The sequence below is a fragment of the Apteryx mantelli genome, chromosome 10 (genome assembly GCF_036417845.1).
Source record: "Apteryx mantelli isolate bAptMan1 chromosome 10, bAptMan1.hap1, whole genome shotgun sequence".
Lineage (NCBI taxonomy): Eukaryota > Metazoa > Chordata > Aves > Apterygiformes > Apterygidae > Apteryx > Apteryx mantelli.
This window is the reverse complement of record NC_089987.1, coordinates 11,043,019-11,068,393: the sequence shown is the minus strand read 5'-3', so window position 1 is coordinate 11,068,393 and position 25,375 is coordinate 11,043,019. Positions and strand designations below refer to the sequence as shown.

The 25,375-nt window shown below is 39.0% G+C and overlaps 1 protein-coding gene across 3 annotated transcripts; it reads right to left on the bottom strand.

Annotated features, from left to right (window-relative positions):
* Positions 1–17,741: 17,741 nt before the first annotated feature.
* PDP2 (pyruvate dehydrogenase phosphatase catalytic subunit 2) lies at positions 17,742–22,787 on the bottom strand. 3 transcript variants are annotated; one of them, XM_067302481.1, is made up of 3 exons: positions 22,736–22,787; positions 21,905–22,024; positions 17,742–19,868 (listed from the first exon to the last, which is right to left on the bottom strand). In XM_067302481.1, the coding sequence occupies exon 3, from the start codon at positions 19,810–19,812 to the stop codon at positions 18,208–18,210; it is 1,605 nt and encodes a 534-aa protein (XP_067158582.1). In that variant the 5' UTR covers positions 19,813–19,868; positions 21,905–22,024; positions 22,736–22,787; the 3' UTR covers positions 17,742–18,207. The 3 variants fall into 3 exon arrangements, with proteins under 3 accessions (XP_067158582.1, XP_067158581.1, XP_067158583.1); XM_067302480.1 differs by lacking the exon at positions 21,905–22,024; XM_067302482.1 differs by lacking the exons at positions 21,905–22,024; positions 22,736–22,787 and adding an exon at positions 22,565–22,580.
* Between the last annotated feature and the right edge of the window lie 2,588 nt (positions 22,788–25,375).

Below are 25,375 nucleotides of genomic sequence, written 5' to 3'. Positions count from 1 at the left end.
GAACTTTAACTGGTACTTTTCCTCCCAAAGCACACCCTAATTCCTGAATATAAATACTTAGACACAACTACAGTAAAAACAACAACAACAAAACTTCTAAGAGTCCTGGATGTATAGCCATTAGCAAAAGAGATTTTTGAAGTGTCAAAATTCACATTGTCATTGGTCTTTTTCAGAAAGATGTGCAAGTAAACCCAAAATAGCAGCCATGGAAAATATTCCTGACTTCACCTATGAGACAGGCAATTCGGATACTGTACAAAATGAATTATTTGTAAGTAAGTAAGTCAAATGCTTAAAACTTTGGCTTTGGTTGGGACTATATCACCCTTCCCTTTGCAAACCCAAAGTATAATTACTCAGCCAGAGCAAGCAGTACAATGTAGTAATTTGACAACTCTGTATTAAAACAAGTTCATATGCATCCAGTTGTGCCTTTAACTGAAAGTGTGCCTTCTGAGCTGTAAGCAAAATACATTCTATTTCTTTCTCTTCCCTGTCTTTTTCTGGACAACTGTTGGCTTGAAACTGGTTTTGAGTTAAATATAATGTGAACAAAACAAAACCAATCATAGAATTAAGGTTTAAAATCCTGTGTACGTTAGGTCAAAGGCAATATTAGTACATCTCATCACTTTGCCATTTCCAATGCCTTGTAAAAGATAACCTTATCCAGTTAATCCTGTTGTTTTCCCTCTAAGAGGTGGAACGCTAGCTAAAAGAACATGAAAGTAAAGCAGTGGATAAATGGTGTTTGATGATAGATCATCAGAGCAAAGTTAGGCGTAGTGTCAAAGCATTTTCAAAATGTGCTACATTAAAGTTAGGGATCCACTCATTCTGTTTTGCCCAGGTAGACATAAACATAAAGCAGTTCTTTTACCCAATCTAAAGTGCAAGAAGAGTCATGTTTCATTTAACTGATGCAAAGTTTCTCTCTAACTTTCTGCCCATAAAAGATTCGCAGTTCTCAAAGAAACGCCTGCCAATAGAGGACATCTTTTCCCTGATTCAAAGAAACACAGCAACAGAAGACAGCTTAAAATATATGTATAAATGTACGCTAGCCTGTTTTCTTTCCCAGCCTCCTAAAACTTTCATCTTGACACCAGCTACTATTTCAGAAGACAATATAAAAGTCAAAACATCTCATATAAATCATATTAAAACTTGAATTTACAGAATATGGTGGAAAAGCAAAATGAAGTTGCAAGTACACACATTACATTTTCATAGTTAACTGTTAAAACAGTGGGAACACTGCAGTGTTGGAAAATGCCAAATTTCAGTGAGGGTTCCAGCGACAGTGGAGAATATTGTGAAGAGCCTCAGATGTATTTTGGGTGTTCAGAGTCCTTCAGCTGATTTCTGTTCATGTCAGCATAACTTTAGTCAGTCCTGCCTCCTGAACATAGCTCAGGGAAGAGTTTTTCTTCCCAGTTCTTTACAACCAAGAAGATGCCTTCATATTGAATGGACATTTTTCATAAGAAATTTAAATGATAACTTTGGGAAAGAAAACTGAAGAAAAGGAAGGAATAATGAGCCCTGAAGAGTAAAGAGAAATGCATGAAATAAAAATGGAGTTATCATCAGAAGTGAAAAAAAATGCATTATGAAAATCAAGTGTCCCAGATTTTCAGGGATATGAGGATTAAAAGTCAGAAATGGAAGCTTCAAAAAGCTACAGAAAGTGACAAAGATGGATAACACTTCTACACAGATCATAATGCTGGAGACTATCAATCCTTATATGATACAAATGGACTTTACTCAGCTAGTTGAAATCTTCACATACTCAGTGGTATAGGAATAAAGTTTTTATATTTAAAAGGTGAGATAGGAATTGCAAAGGTATGCCAAAGAATCATTTGGGTTAAAGATTTCTACTCCATTTCCTTGAGGTTTACAGTTAGCTTCTTTTTAGCTTGACTGTATGGCCATTGGGCAGAAACAGATCTTAGAGACACAGTATCTGAAAGCTTGTAATGGATTTACTGTGCCCATGAAAATGCCAGATTGAACATTTTGTTTTCACCCACTCCCTGCAGATATCTTTTTGTAGCTAAGAAGAAATAGTCATTTCCAACAATCATTTCATACATACATTCATACAATCATAACAACCTTGTTGTTATGGCTTTCTGATCTAGTGCATAGGACCAGTTTATTCTCAGATAATTATATTCCAGTACCATTGGCACATACACAATCAACCCAGAACAGACAGTCATCTTGCAAAGTTGCTAGCATCATATCTCAGCAAACAGTCTCAGGTCCAAAGTAGACATACTCAGCATGGGAGAATGAATAGTTACTGCTTGCCAAAGAGTATCTGAAAGCTAGACAAACTATTCTGGATGAAATTACAGGAATAATAAATACTAAATGTCAGATTTTATTATTATTTTTCTTATTATTAATGAAGGTGCCTTCAAATGAGTCAGTTTCTCTAATCGTGAGATGCCATCAAAGAACTTTCACAATCTGCTGCCATTAGTCAGCTCTCCTGGCAGTGTGTTAGACCCCCTGGAATTCTCAGGCAATTCATTAAAATGTGCAATAACACTAAAAAAAAATAAAATACAATCACTAATAGAAGTCAGTCTGTAGCTGGTGACCATTCATAAAGGATTTGAAATGAGCAAGCTTTTATAAGGAATGATCCAAATTTCTACTGTGTAGGAAGCAGCAAGTTTCAAATCCAGTTATGGCACAAGTATAAAGTTTCTTCACAAGGAAAGATGAAATGAACATGACCTTAAAGTCTAATGGCACTATATGATTCAATGAGAATCAGCCTGCTCAAGCTCTAGGCTGTGACACTTAAAAACTGAAGCACCTAAGTCCTTTCCCTTTTTATGTCATTATTAAATATATCATAATGTATCCTAGTAGCTGATGTGTTACCTAAAGAGTATATGTACCTCATAGGTGACACTTTTTTCCTGAAAAAAAAAAAAAATTTTGCATCCCTTATGTTTTCAGGATGTGTTGATTTCACACTGTGCTGTGGAAGGATAAAAGATTCCAAAACATTTTTTTTCCTAAACATATTTTTTTAAACATGAGTTAGGAACCTGTAAGTTAAACACTGGGAAGAAATAAAACAGTTGGAGTGAAGGAATGGGGCTAAAGACTGTTATGGCACAGGTGTGCTGTGGGACATTAAACAGCTGTTCTGTAACAGCTACTACTTCCAAGGGGTGTACAAGCTTTATTTTGTCACTTTTATTGGCACTATCTCCTCAAATGAAGGCAATTGGAAGAATATTGGGCCAGTAATTTTCATGTTGAAAGGAAGTTGTATTATATTGTGAAAACTTTCTGGGAAAATCTGGAAAGATTTTGCACAAGAAGAGAAATGGGGAGGAAAGTTGAAAAAAAAAATCTGTGAAATAATTTGAAGACGGTGAGAAGACAGTTAAGATTCTGGACAAGAGTTTCATTTTGGTTGAAGAAGTAGGAAGACATCAGCAGTGAAATTAGAGACCTTAGTGACATGGTTTTTCCTGGAAAAGCTCCACATGCCAAAGTTCAAGTTCACGTGGAAGGCAAGCCTGGAGGCTGAGATAAGAGAGAAAGGTGAAAGAGTAGCATAGGAAACAGCAGTGATATTGAGAGAGAAGAAAATGAAGGGAGATGAGAACTGACAGCACATGACAGATCACAAATACCAATGGACCGGAGATCACAGAAACACCAGCATGATGCAAAGGAGTGCACTCATGAGCCAAGTTAGTAGTTCTGAGTGAAGACCAAGTCAGTAAGAAATGTTTTTTGATTAGCTGGGGAAGTTGAACTCAGAACAGAGGCTGAGTAAAGACATGAGGAAATACACAACAAAATAAATTAGATGAGTCACTAATACACAAGTTAAAAAAAAAAAATTAGAGAGTATGACTAAGAATTGGAAGTCAAACTCAGAAAAGCTAAAGGGAAAGAGTTAAGTGGAAAGTATGTAACAACATAGATGGAGGTGAGAAAAGAGTTGGATCTGAAAACAACAGAAAGGAAATTTAATGATTATATCCAAACATTCCGATTTTTATCATACCAAAAAAAAAAAAGTGTTTCAGCACTGTGTGTCTATGAAACATTTCAGTTTAGCCAAATCAGCAAAAGATTCTTCTGACTTTTTTTTTTTTTTTGAAAATTAGAGTTATATATTCTACAGCAAAGGCTGTAAATGCTTTGAAACTTTTTTTTTTGAAGAACAACCCTTTCATAAATTAAAAATGACCGCTTAAATCACTTCCACATAGAGATTGCTCTAATGCTGCAGTTTGGCAGGTTATAAGATTTACAGACAAGCTATAAATCCTCCAAATAGACATTAATAATAGAAATAATTACACGGTCTTTATAAAGCAGTATGAACAACTATACTGCAATATAAAAATCTATTCCCCACTATAACCAGTGATGAATCAGATGCCCATTAATGAATAAAGGTTGTGAATCATCATCTTTAAAAGATTTAAGACTATGCAATCTAACAGCTTCTTAAAATCTGCTCCCTAACTTATCCATGTGAATAGCTGCATGATCAGAGATGGGTTAACAAACAACTGGAGTTTTGATTCACTGACCTAACCTGGGTATTTGTCTGATCTGCATCAAAATTGCTTTGGTATGGCTTTGAAACACAGTACTGCATGGTATCAGCAAACTCCTAAGGACAGCAGTCCTTGTAGCACATTGGAAAAATACTGTGCCCTCACCTAGACCATACAAAGTCATACATTTTAAAAAGACATTTTCACCAAGCAAAAAGGCCTAGTTTAACACAATGACATTTGTAAGGAGTTTTATCTGAAACAATTCACTCATCCATCAGTATCCAATTAAATATGGTATGAGTCAGATTGTAACATACTATATTGTCTGCTGATGACTAATAAGCCAGGTCAACATCTATACACAGAACTGTTCAGTGAAGATACAGTAGTTGGCAACTTTGATTAGAGTGACCATGGGCACAGTATATATGTTTTAATGATGTATATTATTTTGTTAATCCAGCAGCCAAAGAAGTCAAGATATACCATTAAAGTTATTCTATTGAACAATTCCAATTTAATATTGCTTGCTAGTGGTTTTGTACTTTTTGTTTTGTTTTGTTTCTGGAGTTTTTGGAGAAGGGAATAGAAAATTGTACTAAGGCATGAGAAAAAGAGGACACAGTGAAATTTAAGCCTTAGTTTTCCTTCTTTTGAGTTCTGAATGTACTAGTTACCTATTTTAATAGCTCTAATTTTGCCAAAAAATCCTTAGTCAAAGAGATTTATCTACACAGTTACATCAGAAATTTCCTGTTTGGGGGAAGTAAAAGAATGAATTTTAAAATATAAGTGTCAAACAGAACTGAGGAGGAAAGACAGACATCACTTTGAAGTTACACGTATTAACTACTGAAATGAAATGCACAAGAAAAAAAGATAGAGAGGACTAATACATTCATTCTTCTTGCCATTTGAATTAAGATTACAGTTAAACAGAATAAGAACATGTCTTCCCAATTATTCTTTTTCTTATTAGTTCTTCTTGCTTACTGGAAAATAAGACTCCTCCTTACAATTATCTGTCAGTCATATAGAACCACTCCCAGAGAATTCAAACAGCGTAGGTTCAGTATTATCCTTGCATTTATCCTTGCCATCTAGACCCCTGCCCAGTTCATGTTGCCATCCCTTCTGTGACACCAATGCTATATTACAGACAGTTGTTCCAGAGAAATAACATACATCTACAACTTAGCAGCCAGAGAATAGGATATACATACAGGGCTCAATAATGTGCTCTGCAAAACACCTTCAAGAAGACATATTTGATACTGGATATGGTCCAGCTGCAGTGGGGGGGGGCCCTATCCAAGGAAAAGTACCCCTCTTAGTGTGGCCAATTCTTCCAGGCAAAGTGCTGAACTACTATCACCTAGCTCTGGAGCTAGCTCAGGTATCTCTGCATTGTACTTGCACCCTCTACAGCATCTCTGAGACTGGTATTTAAATTGCTAATGAGAGGTAGCTCCATATTCCATTAAACCCTATGAACCATGCAGGCTCTCAATATTGAGACTGCAAGTACTTCATGTTTGTCCAAAAAAACAAAAAGAAATCCACTATGTAAGGAAAGCTAGCTTGTCAAGTCACATGCACAAAATCTAACTGTAATTTCAGATAGTTCACACGTCCTTTCCCTTGCTTGTATGAGTGAGTCTATAATAACATTTACAGTCCTTTCTGTAAGTTCAGTGATCACCCTGATCACCTGAAAGACACATGTGAAAAAAATAGTTGGGAAAATTAACCACTTGTCTTGCCATTATCATTGCGTCTTTCCTAGTTGCACTGCTATAAACATGGAAAAGTCGTCTTAATCTTTCAGATACAAATATGTTAGGTGTTGCTTTATTTCAAAAGTAGATTTGTAGTCAATGCAATTTTTCCAAGTTAAAAGCATCTCTTCAAATAGTCTTCTCAAAAGATCAAGTTCCTGGTGTAACTAGATCAGTTTTGCAGTTCTGGATATCAACAAGAAAATACCTGATGTGAAAGGCAGGACTTCCACCAGACACATCTATTCCACGCAGCAGAGCCTGAGCTAAAGGCTGTGCATGAGCAGCAGTTTGACACACGCAGCCCAGTGGCCTGCATGCTACCAGGATTCCCAGGCTACAGCTGCTCCTCTGCTCCCATGGTGGTCTGACCCCAGGGAATTTTCTCACTTCTTCACCAGCTTCCCTTTCCACCCTTTATTCCTTTTTAGGCATTTACAGCATATGGACTTGGTTGTGAAGTGCACACAGGGCAGAGCAGGACAACCCTGACAAAGGTCCCCAAGCTCCACACTTCTGCAGTGGTTACAAGTAGCTCTTAACAGTTGGTTTTCCCTGCCTTTTAATTACTAGCTGCTCTTTAGAAAGGTATATGGTCTGCTGCCACTCAAACCATCCATCCCATACCTGTCTATGGTTTATTTCGTTCACATTCACAGGCCCCTTATTTAAAGCAAAATCATTTAAAATAGCTAGGTTACAAAGAAAATCATGTCATCAGTTTCTCTTGTAAACTCTTGGTTCTAGAGACAACAGATGGACTCATCTGGTTTTAGTACATGGTTAAAAAGCTAGAGTGAAGCAGACCTAAGAGGGCAGTATAAAGCAGTGAGATAATGTCACTGAGATCATGTCATTCTTAAATAAGAAAATGTACATATTCCAGAAAAAGAGCATGTAGTTCCTCCTCAGTTACTTACTGTGTCTCAAGATTATAGAGTCTTCCCCCTGTACAGTATGCTTTGTTTCTCAGTAAGGAAAGAGGAAGTAAAGATGATACACATTAGTTTTATTGTCATGAAATAATGTCTCAACTTACTTGGGCATCCATGTTTGAAGCCTGCCAGTAAGAGATGAGTTGGGCTGAAGTCTTCACATATGCCCCAAAACCAGAGTTTCGACTTCTGGAAGGTACCATCTGCCAGAAACTTATTCAAAGCAGAACTCGTGCATGAATACTCACATTGTTCTTGAGGAAATATTTCTGGGCTGATGCTGTAAGACTTTAGTCTTCCATGAGACTAGATAGTTTAGAGGATTTCTGCATTTTCCATTAGTAATCCTACTAATCCTTGAGTAATCTACTTGAGATATTGAAATAGAGTCACATCTCCATAAATTTACTTTACCACTTCAACACCAAATGTTGATAGAGGAGACATATCTGCCTTTTACACGAGGAAGATAGGCAGAGCTATTTTGTAACAAGAGTTTAATTTTATGCAAGACTCACCTGAAGAAGATAGCTCAGAATACCAGAAGATACCAAAGTTATTAGTTTATCCCACTGTGTACGCTTCTTACTTATCCCTTAGTATTAACTAGTCTATTTTTTTCTCCTTTCTCTCTCTTCCAATATGTGCTGCTTGAATCTCTTTTCCAAATAGTTTCTATCACCCTTAACTGCAAAACAAAAATAGTCCAATTGTAATTTAATGGTTTAGAACCAATTAGCTAAGCCTTTGCCTCATTTCATCAGCTCAAAATTTCTGTATATCAAATCACATTGTTCCAGCTAAGATCCTAATGAGCTAGAATTTCTCATTTTGGTGGCTCCTAAGTTCTATTTATAGAATCCTTTCCAACAATGAATTCATCTGTTCAGAAAACAAGGTCTGACTGTGCTCAAAAATAAGTTATAATGAGCCATGTCAGCAAATACTAGATAAAGGTAGTGCTGAAAGAGGGAAAGGAATACTTCAAGCTTATTTATGATTTATGAGTTCAGAGTCAAAATGGAAGCGGCATATAATAAAGAACAATGGAAATATCTCTTCTTTAGAGAGTGAGGATGAACTGAAATTTCAGGCCTGAATAGGTTATTAATAGATTATTGATCTAAACCATTTCTGCTACCAAAAAAAAGAAAAAAAAAAAGAAAACCCAAAACAGAAGTTCTAAAACTGCCCAGCGATAAACAACAAATATACCCTACCACCTAATAGCTAAAATATTCCTTTGTGGCCATAAGAATACAGAACTATAATCACTAGAGTCATTGATACTGCACATCTAAAACTGCATCTTCATTTGCAGATGCAGTGTACACATTCAGGAGTTTCACATTCCTATGCCTTCCAAGTTTTTCAAGGAGAGGTCAATTGGCTCTGAACTGAGTCCCAGGTTGTTATGCCAGTGAAATATCATGTAATCTCAAGAAAAAGCAGAACAGTCCATTTTCTAATCCAGGCCAGGGAATCAAAGATCCCAGGCCATTTGTTCAGTTTCTACTCTATCAGTTTCACCCTCTGCCACAGCTCAGAGGGATAATAATCCTATTGACCAAGTACCTGAAGAGGTCTGACTTGTGAGGCAACACCTACATCATTGACGCTTTCTTTTAAATGAATACCATCTTGAAAATCAGAACCAGACTTTGACATGTTCCTAACAAATGTATCAGAAACACAAAATCATCCTCTAATGAAGTTCACAGGAAAGCTCTCCAAAGAGCCAAGATTTCGTCTACCCAAGAAGTACAGAAAACCTCTTTAGGTAAAAATGAGTTTGAATTAATACACATATATCCCTCCTGTCTCTATTCATAGAACATAAAAATCACACTTTTATATTACAGAAACACAAACTATATTAAAAAAAACCAGAATCCTTGTACTCTTTACTATCCGGGTTAAGAGCTCTCCTACAGTGCTTGCTTTTCGTATGTAGACCAAATGATGGTTTTTATATACACATTATATATAATATACACACTATTACATACACATAATATGCACACATATATAAAATACACATTATATATGCATAATTATATACATGTGTATAATATATATAAAATTGCATAAATCAGTCTACCAAACAATACAATCTGTGTTTCAAATGTATCTAATCATTTTATTGTGAGATTTTTACCTAGTTATATAAATTCCTGCGACAGTTTAGTTTTTAATAACCTTATTTGCAAAATATGGTTTGAGGAAAGCTGATTACAGCTAAGTCATTTGATCATTTTTAATGAAGAGGTACTGCCAATTAAACCGCGATTATGCTATCAATAGTTTGTCTATTCAAGTAAGAAAAAAGAAATATCATTTAGCTGGATTTCATTCAAGTTGCATCTCCCCAGACTTCTACATAAGTATGTTCTTATCCCACCTGGAAAGAAGAGAGTCAGTATCATGGGTGTTTTCTTCTCACTCTCAATGCATATCACCAATAAATTTATTCTCAGCTCCAGTCCCCAGGACACAAAACCATATAAGTAACCATTCTCCTGCATGTACGGAACAACTGCAATAATACAAGAGCACCAGTGTTTGAGGAATAAGGACTTCAGGTACAGCTGTGCAAATCTATACCACTGAAGTTTTAAAGAAATATAAGGACAGCTATTTGATTTTAGTACAGCATTGGCATTTTGCAGTAAGAACATAAGGGAAGTGCAGATTCACCTGTTGCTACGTTTATTGGATTGCATTCTCTCTGTTGCTCTAAGTAAAAGTCAGAACTTTAAAATTCCGAACTTCTTCAAAAACATATGTCAAAGTAATAGAAAATTCTTGCACTAAGCTGAAGAAGGATCTATTACTTTTGTAATGGGAAAGTTTTTGTACTCTTTCAGCAACAGAAGTTTCATGGGAGATTGTTTTCATCAGCAGGATGAATAAAAGATGAGTTGGCAGGTGAATAAGGCAGAAATATTTATTACTAGCATTCACTGAAAATGACACTAGAATGCCTCTAAAAGCCTCGCTGAAAAAAAAAACATTTAAAAAATTAACTAGTGCTCCTGAAAAGGAAATGAAGATAACTCAAGACATTTTCCTTTATATCAGGTGGTTGGAAAACCACACAGAAATTGAAGTCAAAATGAAATTGAACCCTCTTTTTCTTTTAGTAACACAATTGGAAAAAGGCAGCAATGTGGTATTACAAGACAGTTTTTGCAGATTTTATAGAGGATCATGCACTCTATTCTGCATAATGGCACCAGAGAAACTACTTAAAGTCCTATGGACTACTGAGATCTATTATACTGTAGCCAGAGATTTTAAAAACATGGGGCTTATTTTAAGCAAAGTCACAATAAAATTAAATATATGTAACCTTTTCAGTGATGTTAAGCACATTTTTTTGAAAAAGATCGTGGACTTCAGGGAATTCACTCTCTACTATTATCATAGTTGAACAAATATGGCAATTATCTCTTACTCATAAACACAGCTCTGCAAATGAGAGAAAGATCCTATGTATGTGCCTTAGGAGATATGACAGCAGAGAAAAACACATGCAAACAGATAAGTTTCTTAATGCATGGTAACATCAGAATTATGGATCAATGCACAGCTTTTATGTGCTTAAGAAAACACTATTCAACATACATGCAAACAGTGAGAGTTAACTACCTTATGCTTTGTTTAAAATGAGAGGGTGCAATATGGTCCTTAACCCTGACAGGTTTTAATCATGACCTAGTTTCTCCAAAAATCTAGCCAAATGACTAGATTCCACTTCTAATAGAGAGGGAACATAGCAAATCATCAAATAGGTTCAGATAAGAACCTGACCCAAGTCCAGTTGTAGAGCAAGTTCATGGAGGATGAACTCTGTAACCCAAACATAGCAACCGTATTCAACCCCATTTGCTGTCCACATTTTAATCTTTCAGTCAAGCTTCTGGTATTGCCCAAATGCTTTATTTTCAAAGTTAAAAGGTTAGGAACAGATCCTCAAACATAACTCTAACTGAAGTTTGGGATAATACAGAAGGTAAAGTTAATCTGCAAGGAAGATACATGTCTATTATCTATGATAATGAAGAGGGCAAAGCAATTACTCTGTATCTCTTAACACTTCAGTGCTTTGATATTTGCTGTGCTATATAGCATTGCCATCAGAGGTAACAGCTGCCAAAAAGCTGCCAAATCCAGAGCCAAAAGGGAAGTAACTGCATTATTGACAGGCATTCTGGCCATTCATTATGCCAGGGGATTCGGTACTACACCTATAAACAGTAAGCCATGAGGGTAAGAGCAGAGGCTGCAGGGTAACTAGCTGTGGTCTCACGTGCATACCTGAAGTCCACTTCGTGAATACAACAGAAGGTTTTTCTATAACTTCTTGGAGAACCACTTGTGTGCACACCTAGCTGAAGGGATGTCCTACAATTCCCTCACCTGCTGTCTTTAGAAGACAGCCATATCCCCCTTCTCATATTGCTTTAAAAAAAAAAATTGTTCCTTTTCTCAAAGCACTTACCCAGAACAAGAAACAGAAAACTAACCATGGATTAAGGGGAAGAGAAGAAAGTGAGGGGAGGAGGAGGGAAGAACAACAGAATAAATACGTAAGAAATGCAAGCTCTGATAGTCACAGCAGCATCAGGTACAGGCAACTATGTCCAGAAGAAAGAACTGCAGAATAAAGCCAAAAAAATAAAATACCAAGATTTATTCTCAAACCCTCAGCATATTTCAGAATCCCAGCTGGCCCGGTTTACAACAAAAAGCTCACAGTATCTCTATGAGAATACCTAGACCGAACAGTAGGTCTCCATCTCCTCGCAGCAGCAGACTCTTCAAGGAACCTATCAATGTAATTTCCAGGCTGTAGGTTTGTTCACAGCAAAACAACTTAATCTCAGCTACAGAGTGGCCATGGGGCAGCTGTGGCTCTCTGCAGCTGCTGAGCTGCTCAACAGCAGGAGCTAGACACACAGATAGTGGTGGAGCAAAGCTCTCCTCAGCTCAGGAAGCGCTTTTCCTTCTTGTGCAGCTGGGGGCTCTCCAGGAAATTCAGACAGGTGCCTTGACTTCACTTTTATGTTCTGGTATTTAGCAGTGCCAGGACAAGGAAACTGTTTTCCTCAAAGTTTAGCTGCTTCAGGTATTTCGGGCCATTAAAACTTGGTTTTGGCAAAGATTCAGACAATCAGACTCTGGCTCAGATTACCCAGTTCATACATCTGAAGTACTAGGTAGCTACTAATAAACCCCTTTAAAATGTATTTTGGATTTTTTTCATTTGTATAACAGCACCTGAAATTCATGTGTTATGAACATGAATCTAATAGTGAGAGAGACCCAAGCAAACATAGCAGCACAGCTTTCCTTTTGCAAAATACAACTGACATCTTCTGGCCAACCTTGGTTCTGCAGGTATGAAATCGAAGAGTTACTCAGTAAAGCACTGAAATTGAAATTTTTTTTAAGAAAAACGCCTCACAACTGTGAAGCGTGAAATAGTAATGCAATAGTAACACTATAGCAAAGATCATTTCAGAGAACATAAAGCAAAGCACGCTTAGCAACAATAGAACAAGGCATGGCAAATCAGAGCTCTAATGCCCCAGGTGACAGTAAGCCATTGGTTTCTAATGCACATTTGGTAGTCTACACCCAGAAAGAACTGTTTCCACAGCTAGCATCTTTTTTGGCTGGTTTGAGAGAAGTACCAAGTCAGAGACTGAATTAGACCACTCACTCCAGAGCAAATACCTGTTGGATTGGCTCCAGAATTTCAGCAGGCAGGCATGAGAAATCCTACGTGATCACTGTTCCTCCAGTCAGACTAGAGATTTCTACCTCTCTGGATGTGTAATCTATTCCAGGAGCATTGAATTAATCTATGAAAGTTGGAAAAATCTCACCAAAGCCGCATATAAGTCGGATTACCAAAGCATGTTTTATGACTCCCTTTTCGGCTGCCTATGGTTCCAGTGCCCTTTTAAGCATTGCTAATTGCCAACATCTTTCCTCTCTGCACTGTATCTAATTCAGAAAAGTTCACCAAAAGGCAAAAAAAGGTACTTTTTTTCCTCTTTAAGAAATGGGAAGTGCCCTACTAAGAAATTTCTTTGCTCAATCTGAATAGAAACCATAATTCTATTTTAGACTAATGTAGGCCAACTGGCTGGAAAAGTCCCCGAAAAGTGGTTAACCAACACAGTAACAGGAACAATTCTTAACTGACTGATAACTTGAGAAATCTAGAAGTAGTTTGAACTGGTTCTCCCAGATTCAAAAGACAAAGTTTTAGCAAAATTTCAAGCATTTAATTTAAAAATAATACTTCTTTGAAGTTTAACCTCTCAGCAACAGATATAAAGAAGGAAAAACACATTTCTTGTATGTGTCAAACTGCTTTGTAACCTCAAGAAGAGAGAGACATACTTGCATTCTTACTTTTCTACGCTTTCTACTGAAGTATTAGGCTGTGGCAATAAATACTACATAACGCCACACTAATCAATTGATATCTGACAATAGCACAGGGACTTGTGCACAGTTCTACTTTCAGCTCTTCTCAGTACAGTTACTGTTTCAAACAGAGAACCTCCCAGAGAGCAATTAAAACACCAAAAAATCCTCCTCAAATTTTAGGCAAATATTTTGTTATCCAAAAAAGTTGTCCAGAAAAGGCAAAGAAGGAAGTTCTGGAAGTTGTCCAGAAGACAAATAAGGAATCTATCCCCCTGCCCCATCATTCTCTTTCCTCTTTACTGAATAAAACACTAACAATTGAAATTAATGGTAAAGAAGTTAAATCTTGAAGACTGAGTACATGAACACTTGTGCTGCTACTGGTCTGTTATAATTCAAGGATTTTATCAGTGTTTGTATAGATGTTGTATTTCTAGTTTATTTGCATGGTTTTTAGGGCACAATTGGAGCACATATTTCATGTGAATGTTAAATGATTTTTTTAGCTGCAGGTGAACATATTTCTTTCTATATATATATGAGCCTATCAAAGTTAAAAACATTTTTATTTATGTAGATTGTCAAATTAACTGAAGCACAATTTGGATAGTCTGGCCATTGAACTCATGGTCCCTCTGCTGACTGGTTAGTTTACTGGAAACACAATAGTATCAAGATATCCTGACTTTTACATATTAAAAATTAATTCCATGGTGGGAAAACTGCAGAGCTATAAACATTTAAACAAACTCGCAATGCCTACTCAAATTATTCACATTTATCCCAGCTTGAATATCTACCCTCCCCCCCCCCAAAAAAAGTGATTAATAATCAGCAATGTTCACAGGAAAATATGCTAGATTCTAGTAAAATAACTGAATCATTAACACTTTCATTCCTTTAAAGTTTAAAAATTAACTTTTATTAAGTGCAGAATGAATATTTTTATTTACAAAACAGTGATCTCCCTCACTATTTACAATGAAGTTAGAAAAAAATAAATAAATACATGATGAATACAAATAAGCATAACCATTTAGGAACATAGAATAAGAATTCTGGAGAAAAAGCAAAGTGACAAAGTTGTAGTTCAACACAAGGATTAAATGTTAGGGAAGAAAAGCTTATCTTTTGTAATACCTACATCAACACTTAAGTCAGATTTGCTATGTAGAGTCAAGAGGCATATCTGGGGCTATTTAGGACTCACATTTGAGAAAGAGACAACTGGGGTGACTATTTTTGATTGTAGCTTCTCCAATATGGACTGTTAAGGAAGTTTAAAAACAAACAAACAGACAGAACTGACCTAACGTAAAGCAAACCGTCTGCCTGTAAAGATATTTGTTCCAACAAGTATTTAGGATTTCACAAGACTTGCATCTAGATGTACTATCAGATCTTCATATTGTTATGCTTACAGGAGCAGATTAACACATTAAGTTCACTCATTTAAATGTTGTTCTTGCATCTTCAAGTCACAACACACTGTGCTTATTAATGCCTACTAGCTGTTTTTGCTGTTACAGATGAAAATGTCTATGATCTGATTCAAACTGATAGAATCATTATAACCACAAGGACAGATCACTGCTGTTGGCCTGCAACAAAACATCAGGGAGCACATGGTTAAATCCATGATTTGTGTTCTTTTTTAAAACTCAGTAATTGGTTTAATGTTATCCCTTTCCACAGTAGGATAATTATAGTGCTGCATGTTAAACTGAGCAAAACTAACAGGAAATTAGTAGTACCCTTCTTACTGTCAAATGCATTCCTTTAAACAATCATTATCAATTTGCAGTTACAACAACCTATATATAATAGTGTATCTAGGAGTAACTCTTCAGACGACTTAATGCCATAGTGATTCTCTCAAAAGACAATGTAGATTTCACCACTGGACTCTATTTTAATCAGAGGAGAACAAGGCAGCTTACTTTTATTTTAAGACTATATATTAGCTGTAACATAGATTTGCTACACTACTTCTGCTGTTACAGGTTTGCTCTACATTAAATGTTTTCTGGAATATTTTTAATAAAAAACACTTCATATCAACTCTGATGTGGTTTAGTCCCTTTGTTCTTCTAGCTACACTGTTAAGTAATTTCCTCTATTAAGAGGTAGTCTAGAAGTGCTAGTCTTCTACTGCTTTATGCCCAAAATTACAACAGGAATGAAGCATGTAACTAATCATACAAAAGGTTTTGTAAAAGTGAATGGAAATAGCCCGCTTAAAGCCAAAAGGGTTCAGGAATGCTGCTTAAGAGTGGTCCCCTCCTCACTCAGTTGACTTGGAGGTGGGCCAGCCACCTGCTCAGGTGAACACTCAGCCTGACCTTCACCCTTCGCCTTTTTCCAGCGTACGAAATCTCAGGCTACCTAGTACCACTCTCATGGAGGAGGGCATACTTAACACACTAAATTGGACCCAAACTACAAGAATCTCAGCAATGCCCGTAATGTCTTACACACACCTGAACTCTTCCTAAAGTCCCCTACCAACAAGAAGATTTAAGTCTCAGATTTGAGCCAATCCTGTTTTGTTGATATCAATGGGAATGAATTTTACCTGAAAAAACAGTGCTACCTGCCTCCAGGCTAAATTGCTGGATGCACTCCAGTATGTATTAGAGTACTAACAAGTAGTACATGGAATACATAGTAGAATACTATGTATTAGAGTATAATGTTTTTCTGGTGCAAAGGCTTTTGCACCAGAAAGCATCTTTCCAACAATTACCTTTGAATTTACAGATATTGCAGTGGGAGAAATAGAAAAGGACAATTTATAAAGTACATGTCTGTAATGTGTAATGATGCATGTGGTGATTGCAGTTTTAACACTGAATTAAAGATAAATTCTGTGTAGTCAAATGCATGAATTCTCTTTAAACAGTTTTTAGTTTCCTTTTAAACAATCCTCAGAACAGATTATTTAAATGCCTGAAAAAGCACTGAGAGTTTTTATCTGGGGAAAAAAGCATATAAAAAGCCCCAAGTGCTGCCAGTTTAGGCCCAAGATCTCATCTTCTTAAAAATTACTGTAAGGAAAATTGAAGTACTTTTTCATCTGCTAAATGGCAGAACACTGCTTTAATTTTTAAGTGGAATTCAGAAAAAAGTGATCTTATTTATACCAGCTCTGCCTCACCCACACAGGTTCTTACTTCATAGCAACAGCTGTAAACAGGCCTCTATTCCCAGTACACTCATTCTTGCAGGCAACAATTACTGCTGTGCATAAACAAGGAAAAGAGTCATTAGAGAACACCGCACGTGAAATTTAAGAAAACACAGCTAAACTTCAAGCTTTAGATAGGCACTCTAAAAAGCACAGTATAAAAGAAAACTGTTATAAAATACACAAAAGTATATTTTCTGGGATTAGAACATATATTCACTACAGAAAATAACTATCCAAACCTACATGTCCAAAAGCAAGAAGAGGAAAAGATAAAATGTATTTTGGTGAAATATCAGCTCTGCTAATTCTCTCTTGAAAGTGAAATCCAGAGACAAAGGTGTTCTATATATTGCCGCATTTACACTTAGATGTACTTTTGAACTTCTGGATCTGTAAAACATTTTAAAAATTACAGATGATGGATTTGATGTGCAACAGTTCACAGATCAATACTTAATATAAAGGGTACATTCTTTAAGCAAGTTAGACACTGAATGCTGAAGCCAAGTATTGTTGGTTGATGGCATTAGGTACTCATTATATTAGGAATATATAATATTCCTAAAAAAGGAACTATGAAGTCTCTCAAGTGCCTCTGAACTATAAATTGTCATACAAGTCCACACACACACACACAGTTAAGAGAATATACATTCACACTTTAAAAGAATTCCTGAAGAAAATATGCTTTTGTTTCTACAGTAGCTGTAAAATATGACATTAGGAAAAAGTGTTTGATAGTCCCAAGGCTGTCTGAACAGCTTTGTTTAGTAAAGCTTCACATACACAAAGCAATTCTTTAAAGTATCTGACACTGTTAAATCAAATAGTGGTTTGGGAGTTTATTTATTTATTTCAATTACAGTGTTTCAATAGGAGGCTACTCGTTTTGCACAAGAGCAGAGCGTTTCTTATAATCCAGGCAGCTACAGCTACTATCCCTCTCCCTATCAAATTGTACCAGTCTCAGTGAAATTTGTCTCCCGTTTGTTCTTTTGGAAAGTTTTACCAGTTGCTCCCATGGAATCAGAACTGGACTGGCAATCTTTAGTTCGGTTATATTTCAGTGAACTTTTATCAAAGCATTTCTCCTCAGTGTGCACAGACCTGGAAACCCAGGGAATTTTCACCAAACTGACTTCTAGAAATGTATTTTCAGGACTAGTCAGTAGGGTCAGTTTCAGGAACTTCCAAATGATGACACTTGTACCAGCTTGACTATCAGGGAAAACAAACAGGAATGGTTTCCAGTATCAAAATTGGCTAATGGTATAGAACAGCAGTAATGCAAGCCTCTATTCATTGTTTTTGTAATAATTTTCAATTGTTTCTGAATTAAAATACACCACAGTTACTGTGATATCATCTCTGTACATTCTTGCAAGGTCTTCAGGCAGTGTCAGCATTGCAGCAAGTTTCTCTTGGTCCACCTCCCCATACTCATTATTTCCAATTGCATGCCTTATTAAGTGAGTAGCTGTGTTCTGGTCAAGTGAGCCAATGCCTCTGTTTTTCCTCTGAAGCAACAAGTTGTGCATATAACCCAAATTAATTGGTTTCTCAAAAGCCAGTTGTGGTTTCCGCACGTTAAGCTCTGTAAGGTGTCCAGCAACAAGTTTTACAACCTTCTCATTACTTAGCATCTCCCATAGTCCATCTGAAGCAATAACTAGAAACTTATCCTTGCCTCTTAGTTTGTGGTATGTGACTTCAGGCTCTGCAGTTAAATAAGGGGGTGTGTGATAGTTTGGAGGAACATACTGATAAATATTTAAAGCCTCAGCATCACAGCTATTCTCCAGAACACTGTGTTGCAATTCTTTACTCCATTTTAATTGGACATCTCCAAAAGCTCTGGAGGGCATGAGAATCCCCAGTAATCTGTCATTCACAAACAGAGTTTTCTCCTCAGATTTCGGGTGTTCTCTCTTTAGTCTTTTAATTTCAGATTCATCAAAGGCATTGTGGTCTCGAGTTAAAGGGAGAGTAGACCATGTTCCATCTTCTTCATGTACCCCTAAAACTGCTCTGCAATCACCAGCATTTGCAACATGTAAGTGAACGCCATCAATGTGAGCCACACAGGCTGTTGCACCAGAGAAAGCTACTTGAAGGGCAATACTTCTCATCAATTCATTTTCCTGGGGAGCCTGAACTTCTAGTGATATGTCTGAGTCTAACCTTTTGAATGCACATATCATGGCTTCTTCTAAACTAAATCCTGGCTCAGTGTCTAGGTCCAGTAAGTGTTGCCAGTAAACCCGGAGGTTCTCAAAATATTGTGAAGTTATTTCTCGATACTCTACATCATTTGGATGCTTGTGCCACTGCAGAATAGGCAAAACCGGTTTCATGCACTCCACAGCAAGCTCAATCTCTTCCAAGGTTTGCCGAGACATGAGAGATACTGCTATATAATGAAGCAGTCTCTCACTTACTGCCTGAGCACATGCAGAACCTGCATGACCATCAAAGACCCCAAACATCATCCCTTTGGTCTGCAAGCAAGTGGCTGCACTTCTGCGGTCTTCAATTGGGGTGTTAGATGCCAACTGGTTACTTTCAAATCTCAACACAGAATTAGTATTTTTACCACCCAAATCCAGTATTTTATGGGATAATTCACCTGCTCTGAGTACATCATTGATTTGTGATGGAGACATCTGAAAAGAGAATTGTTCTTCTTCAGTGGAAGTGTGTCTGAAAGCTTTTCTTAAGGGGAAAGTATTGTCTAAGCTCCAGCTTCCAGTAGGGAAGAGGCGTGTTCTGCAGAAAACAAGCTTCCATTTTATCTTGTTTTGATTTGGGATACATCTGGAGTACAAACGTCCTTTTCCTTGTAAAACAATGCTGTTTCTTGCTGAGCTTAAAATCCAGGATGATACACTTGTTGACATCATAAGTCACTCCACGAACAGGAGTGACTTCTTTCAGTAATGCAGAATGCCCTTATAGCCTGAAAGATAAAAATAGGAAAGATGCAAAACTTGAATATTTCACAAGAAATTTTCCATATAGCAATGCAAAAGCAAGTCAACATCTCATAGAATTGTTTATAACTTTTTCTAGAAAAGAATACTGTGAGTAGAGGCATCATAAAAGGGATACAATTTCCATCACTTAATTATGACTGTGGTGAATTTAACTTATGAAATGATTGTCCCTCCCCAGTTAACTCATCAGAAAAGCTAACTTGTATTTGTCAAGCTTCTTTTTCCTCATATTTTGTTTTTCCTTAGCAAAGCTAGGAAGAAATTCCAACATTACAAGAAATGTAATTGTCAACTGTTCAGCAGAAAGCCCCACCTAACGAGACACAGAACAAGCAGATCCAGTAAGAAAAGAACCTAAGAATGACAATTAATGCACAGCCTAAAAAAGCTGACCTGAGTACAACTCTGTCAATACATTCTAAATATCAAAAACAAGAGAAGATCAGTGCTCAAAACCCTAGAGAAAAACTGAAAGATGTGGCAGACAAGTTAATGATTTGTATAAATTGCAATGATCCTCACATCTACAGCAAGCCAGTCTTCCTTTCTAATTCTGTTCCAGTTTATAAGCTTGAGTCTTTTGTACCTTGAAGATCTTAACCAATCTTCAGTCAGGTAGGATTTTTACACAACTGAAGTGAGGTTCTACTGCTGGTTAACGTATTTATCACAGCATTGTGCTTTGATGAAATGAAAGTTGCAGCAATTGCATTGATGACTTTTACAGCTAGGCATTTTTATTTGAAGTACAATTAGAACAAAAAGGAGCTATGAGCTTTGCCAAGAGCTTTGCTGCCAGCTAGGCAACAGTGCCGAAACCTAGGGCAGCCAACATCTGAAGTTCTTCAGGTGCTGTGAGCAGAGGTGCCATCATATTGTTTCCTACTTTCATTAAGGTATTCAGGCTAGGGGAGGTACAAACTGCTAAATAAAAGTACAACTAGACGCTTACTCCAGAACAGAATTTTGACCGAAGGATTAAAAAAAAAAAATGTATTACAGCATTGCAAGTATACATACACCCAAAAGGTCATACTAGCAACCCATTGGAACAATACAGCTTTTTATGAGCTCACCACTTTCAGGTTGCCTGTAGCACTGTCTGCTTTAAGCCTCAGACCAAAGAGGCTACATACTACTGCAATATTGGCTTTTTAGCAGAGCACTTTATCAGAAATAACAAGAAGCCAGCTCAGCCAGTTGCATAAAAATTGTTCAAAAAAAAAAAATCAGAAGGAGCTAAAAACAAAACTGAACAAGTCTAAACAAAAGGCGTCCTGATACAACCCAAGGACTTCACTGAAATCCCATTTGGAAAACAAAAGCAATGTGACACAAAGCATATACAACTGATGTCTGAAGCATACCATCCATGCTTGCCAAGAGAAAAGACTGGACAAGCTATTCCGCTAAGGAGAACACCACTATCACCCCTGGAGACCCTGTGAGGGCAGGCCAAGGCACGGTGCAATTTTACTGCCAATGCCAGGAGAGCAGGTGGCAAAGCCAGCGTCGGTTCATTGTCTGATGCTCCCCCACAGCCTCCCAGGACACTGGAATCTACCGACACTGGACAGAGATCGTGCCTGAATAAGCTAAGAGGAAGCCAGCTGATACTGCAAACACCAACATCGGCTAAACCCAAAAAGCTCTGGCCGTTCAAGACCAGCCTTCTTATTTGTCTGCATTTCCCAGATCATTCCCCATCTTATTTTTTCTTCTTTCTCTTCCCTCCCTTCTTATCCAGGTGAGATTGAAACAGTGACTTATGCGTTCTTGACTCAAAAAGCTGATAGAAACAATGCTTTGAACAGCCTTGTGCTGCTCATGCCCTGGCTGACAGATGCGGCAAGCTTCTTCTAACAGCAGACCTGCCTAATACAACTTAGGCATGTATTTGCCTAAGTTCAGGTAGCACTGGTCAGCCCTAGAGAATGTTCCTGAACCACTTCTACATTTATTGCCCTTAACTACAGTTTTCACATCCTCAGGTGCCTACCCAGTCACAGCGTGCAGACTCCACTTGTGCCCAGGAAGGAAGGAAGCCCATCCGTGCTCATTAGCTACTCCAGCGCAATCCGAGGTAAAACAAAGTTGCAGTGCTAATAAAAGCAGGGCGCTAAAGACCATTCATTATGCAAGAGCCGATTACATAAATCTTAACATTACTGGCATGGCATAGCTACCACTTCAGCGCCAAACGCAAACAGCACTTCCTGATCAGGTGAATTAGCGTGATCACTAAAAACCGAACTGCCCCCACGACACAGCCCACTTACTCCTGAGGAGTCCCGAGGGCCCCTGCGTACCCCCGGGGGCTCACAGAGCAGGAACTCCCGCTTTCCAGGGAGACAGCGGATACCCATTACGTTCCACACCCCCCACCCCAGATACACCCATGCCCCTCCCCCCGCAGCCCCCCACACCTGACACCCCCCACACACATCCAACCCCTAACCCCCGCACGCATTCCCCAAATTTCCACCCCCAACACCCCCCCCCTTTCCTCCCCGCCCCCACGGAGGCGGCCCAGCCTCGCAGCCGCCCCCCCCCGCCGCCGCGCCGGCACAGCGGCAGCCCCGGCCGGCGGCGCCGGCGCTCCCGCACGCCGACCCGCCCGGCCCGGCCCGGCCCGCCGGATCGCCCCTTCCCCACGCACCGGCCCGGCCGGCGCCCCGCGGGAAGGGCTCCCCGCCGGAAGGGCTCCCCGCCGGGCCGGCACCCAGCCAGCCCCCGCGGCGCGGCGCGCCCGTGTGGGGGCGGCTGCGCACCCCCTCGCGGCCTCGCTCGCTTCCCCTGCCCCTGCCCCTGCCCCCCGGCCCCGGCGCACCTCCGCCGCCGCGACACCCCGCCACGCGGACCCCCGCCGCCTGCAGGTTCCGGGCTCGCCGGCGCGGGGCGGGGCGCCGGGCGCTGACTGGCAGCCTCGCCGCCCAACCCGCTGCTCCTACGCAGGAGCTGCCCTCGGCGCCCCGCCCCCAGCAACGGCCGCGCCAGGGGCGGCGCGCGGGTTCCTGTCAGGACAGGGCGGGGCGGCGGCCGCGGTGTGCGCGCTGGGGGCAGGGGCCGCGCCCCGCCGCCCCCCTCCGCCGTGTTCTTCTGCGTTCCTGCCCCTGCCCGCGGCAGGTACGCGGCGGGCGGGCTCGGACACAGCCGCAGGGGTGCTGGGGAGAGCTCGCTCCGGTGCACTCGCCGGGCCCCGGGAGCAGGACAGCCTCCAGCCGCTCCCCGGGGGCGCGGGGCGGCCTGGTCGTGCCCCCGAGCCGCCCGTTACCTCAGCCGCCCCGCGCTTGGTCAACAGACCTGCGTCCGGAGCTGCCTCTGCGGCCTCCTGGCACTGAAAAACGGCTGCTTTCCGAGCTACTGCTGAGGGAGGGAATTTCAGCCTTGCGTTTCTCAGATTCTGCTTATTTTTGAAATAATAGGCAATAAAAGCGTTCAGATGAGACGCTTTAGAAGAAAAGCATCAGCAAAATCATTTTTAATATCACTAATGAAGTTCAAAAAAGGTTATCTTGTTCTCTTGGGAGTGTTCCTCTTCTTTTGGCTTTTTGTTTTAAATACAATTCTACACCCCTCAAAACCAGGGCCATCAGCTGTTGAGGATCAAAATCACAAAGCTATTTGAAAATGATGGGCCAGATAAGTTATGAAGGACAGATTGCTGGCTCCACATTTTTTTAAGTTTTCAGTGTCTACTTGTCTTAGCTAACATTTCCATTGACTGGGTTTATACAATGTAATAAGACAAGGAATGGGCCCAAAGTGCATGGTGGTTAATAAGTAGTATTGCTTATTACGTATTGGTTACTAAGTAGTCATCACATTAATATGTAATGATGACTTTGCAAAAGTAGAGACTCACAAGTCTGAAGAGGCTTTGATATGATCAGTTCATATTTTATTCTACTGGCTTCTTCTATTGAGGCATTTTTCATTTAAATAATGTATTACAGGTTCCCTAGATGAGATAAATGCGTTCCCAGATTATCTGGCAAATGGAAGGATGTGTGATCATATTCGTGAGTCTGAACTTTCATTTGTTTCTTTTTCTTTGTTAACACAATGAAACACGGTTTTATGTCAAATGGAAGACCAAACAAAATGGAAGGTCAACCTAGAGAAAAATTTCAGGACATTGTTTTGGCACACATGGAAACAAGTTATCTTAAATGTACACAATTTTTTTACTTGTCTGAGGAATCTGCTGAACTGAAAGGGGTCATCTACAGTAGCCCTCACCTGCATCTCCCTGCTTTGTTTCGCTGTTCCTATATGCTGGTAGTGGTTCCTGGATCCCCAGACATTCTTTGTTCTGACCTGCCAAGTTTTTGGCTTTTGCACCATTTATAATGGTGATAAAACCTTGTGCAGCAGCCTGAAAACGAACTTGACAGTACTGAGTTTCCTGGGCTACAGGCATGTTAAAGTGCTTCTCTTCAGCTGAAAGCCATGACATGTTCATGCAGTAATTTTATAAAGTCATATGCATAAGTTGAAATGATTTGGTAAATGTGTAAATGAAAGTGAAACTATTAACAGTCCTACAGAGGAAGGTGCTTTCATTCTATATAATTCAGGTACGTGGAGGAATACTATATGTAGGCTTTCAGGAAACTTAAGTGTTTTCAGTGTTAGTACTTGACAGGACAGGATACTAAGTTAAACTGAGATTCAGATCCTGCTTTGCAGTGTTTGTCTATGCTGATGTTGTGGACCAGGGTGATGTACAATTAGAGTAAAAAAGTGTAAATGCTACTCATTAATATAATTTGAGGAAATAAACAGTATTGCTCAGGCTTGCAGTATTTTTGCCTTCAGGAATTTCTAATCAACAATGGCAAATTTCTTTGGCAACAGTGGTTTGGTTGCCATAGCACTCTTATCTTGCTAATTTGCATTGAAAAAATCATAACTCTAGTTTCTTTAAATAAAGCTAGGCTTTGGTTTTGACTCTGCTCTGTGTAAGTGAGCTGAAGTTCAGTCTTGAGTGTCCTACACCAGGAAAGTTCTTGCCAACAGTTCAAAGGAAATGAATGTAATTCCAAGGGCATTGTATTAAAGTGCAGTGATAGGTTAAAAAGTAGCAAATGCTATATTTAGATTTTCAAGGTATAATTTTATCTGTTGACTCGTACAGCCAGCAACTCTGATTCCTTTGCGAATGCATTTTTTTTGCTCATTCCTATGTTGCTTGTTTAGGCCATGATTCAGCTCCCATTAAAGTAAACTGCAGTTTCAACAGACTTCAGTAGGTTTCAGATAAAGTGAAATGATTATTTGAGCCTGAAAGGTCAGTCCCAAAAGGCTATTGCATGAAATAGGTTGCAGTCAGGCCGCTGAAGCACGTGACTGCTTCACTTGTGATGTGAAGTTATTACCTCAGCAGTTTCTAAGCAGACAAATCAGGCCAGATATTTGAGAAAGGAGGACACTGCTTAAGTTAATTCTGCCAGCTTGTATGTTTGTA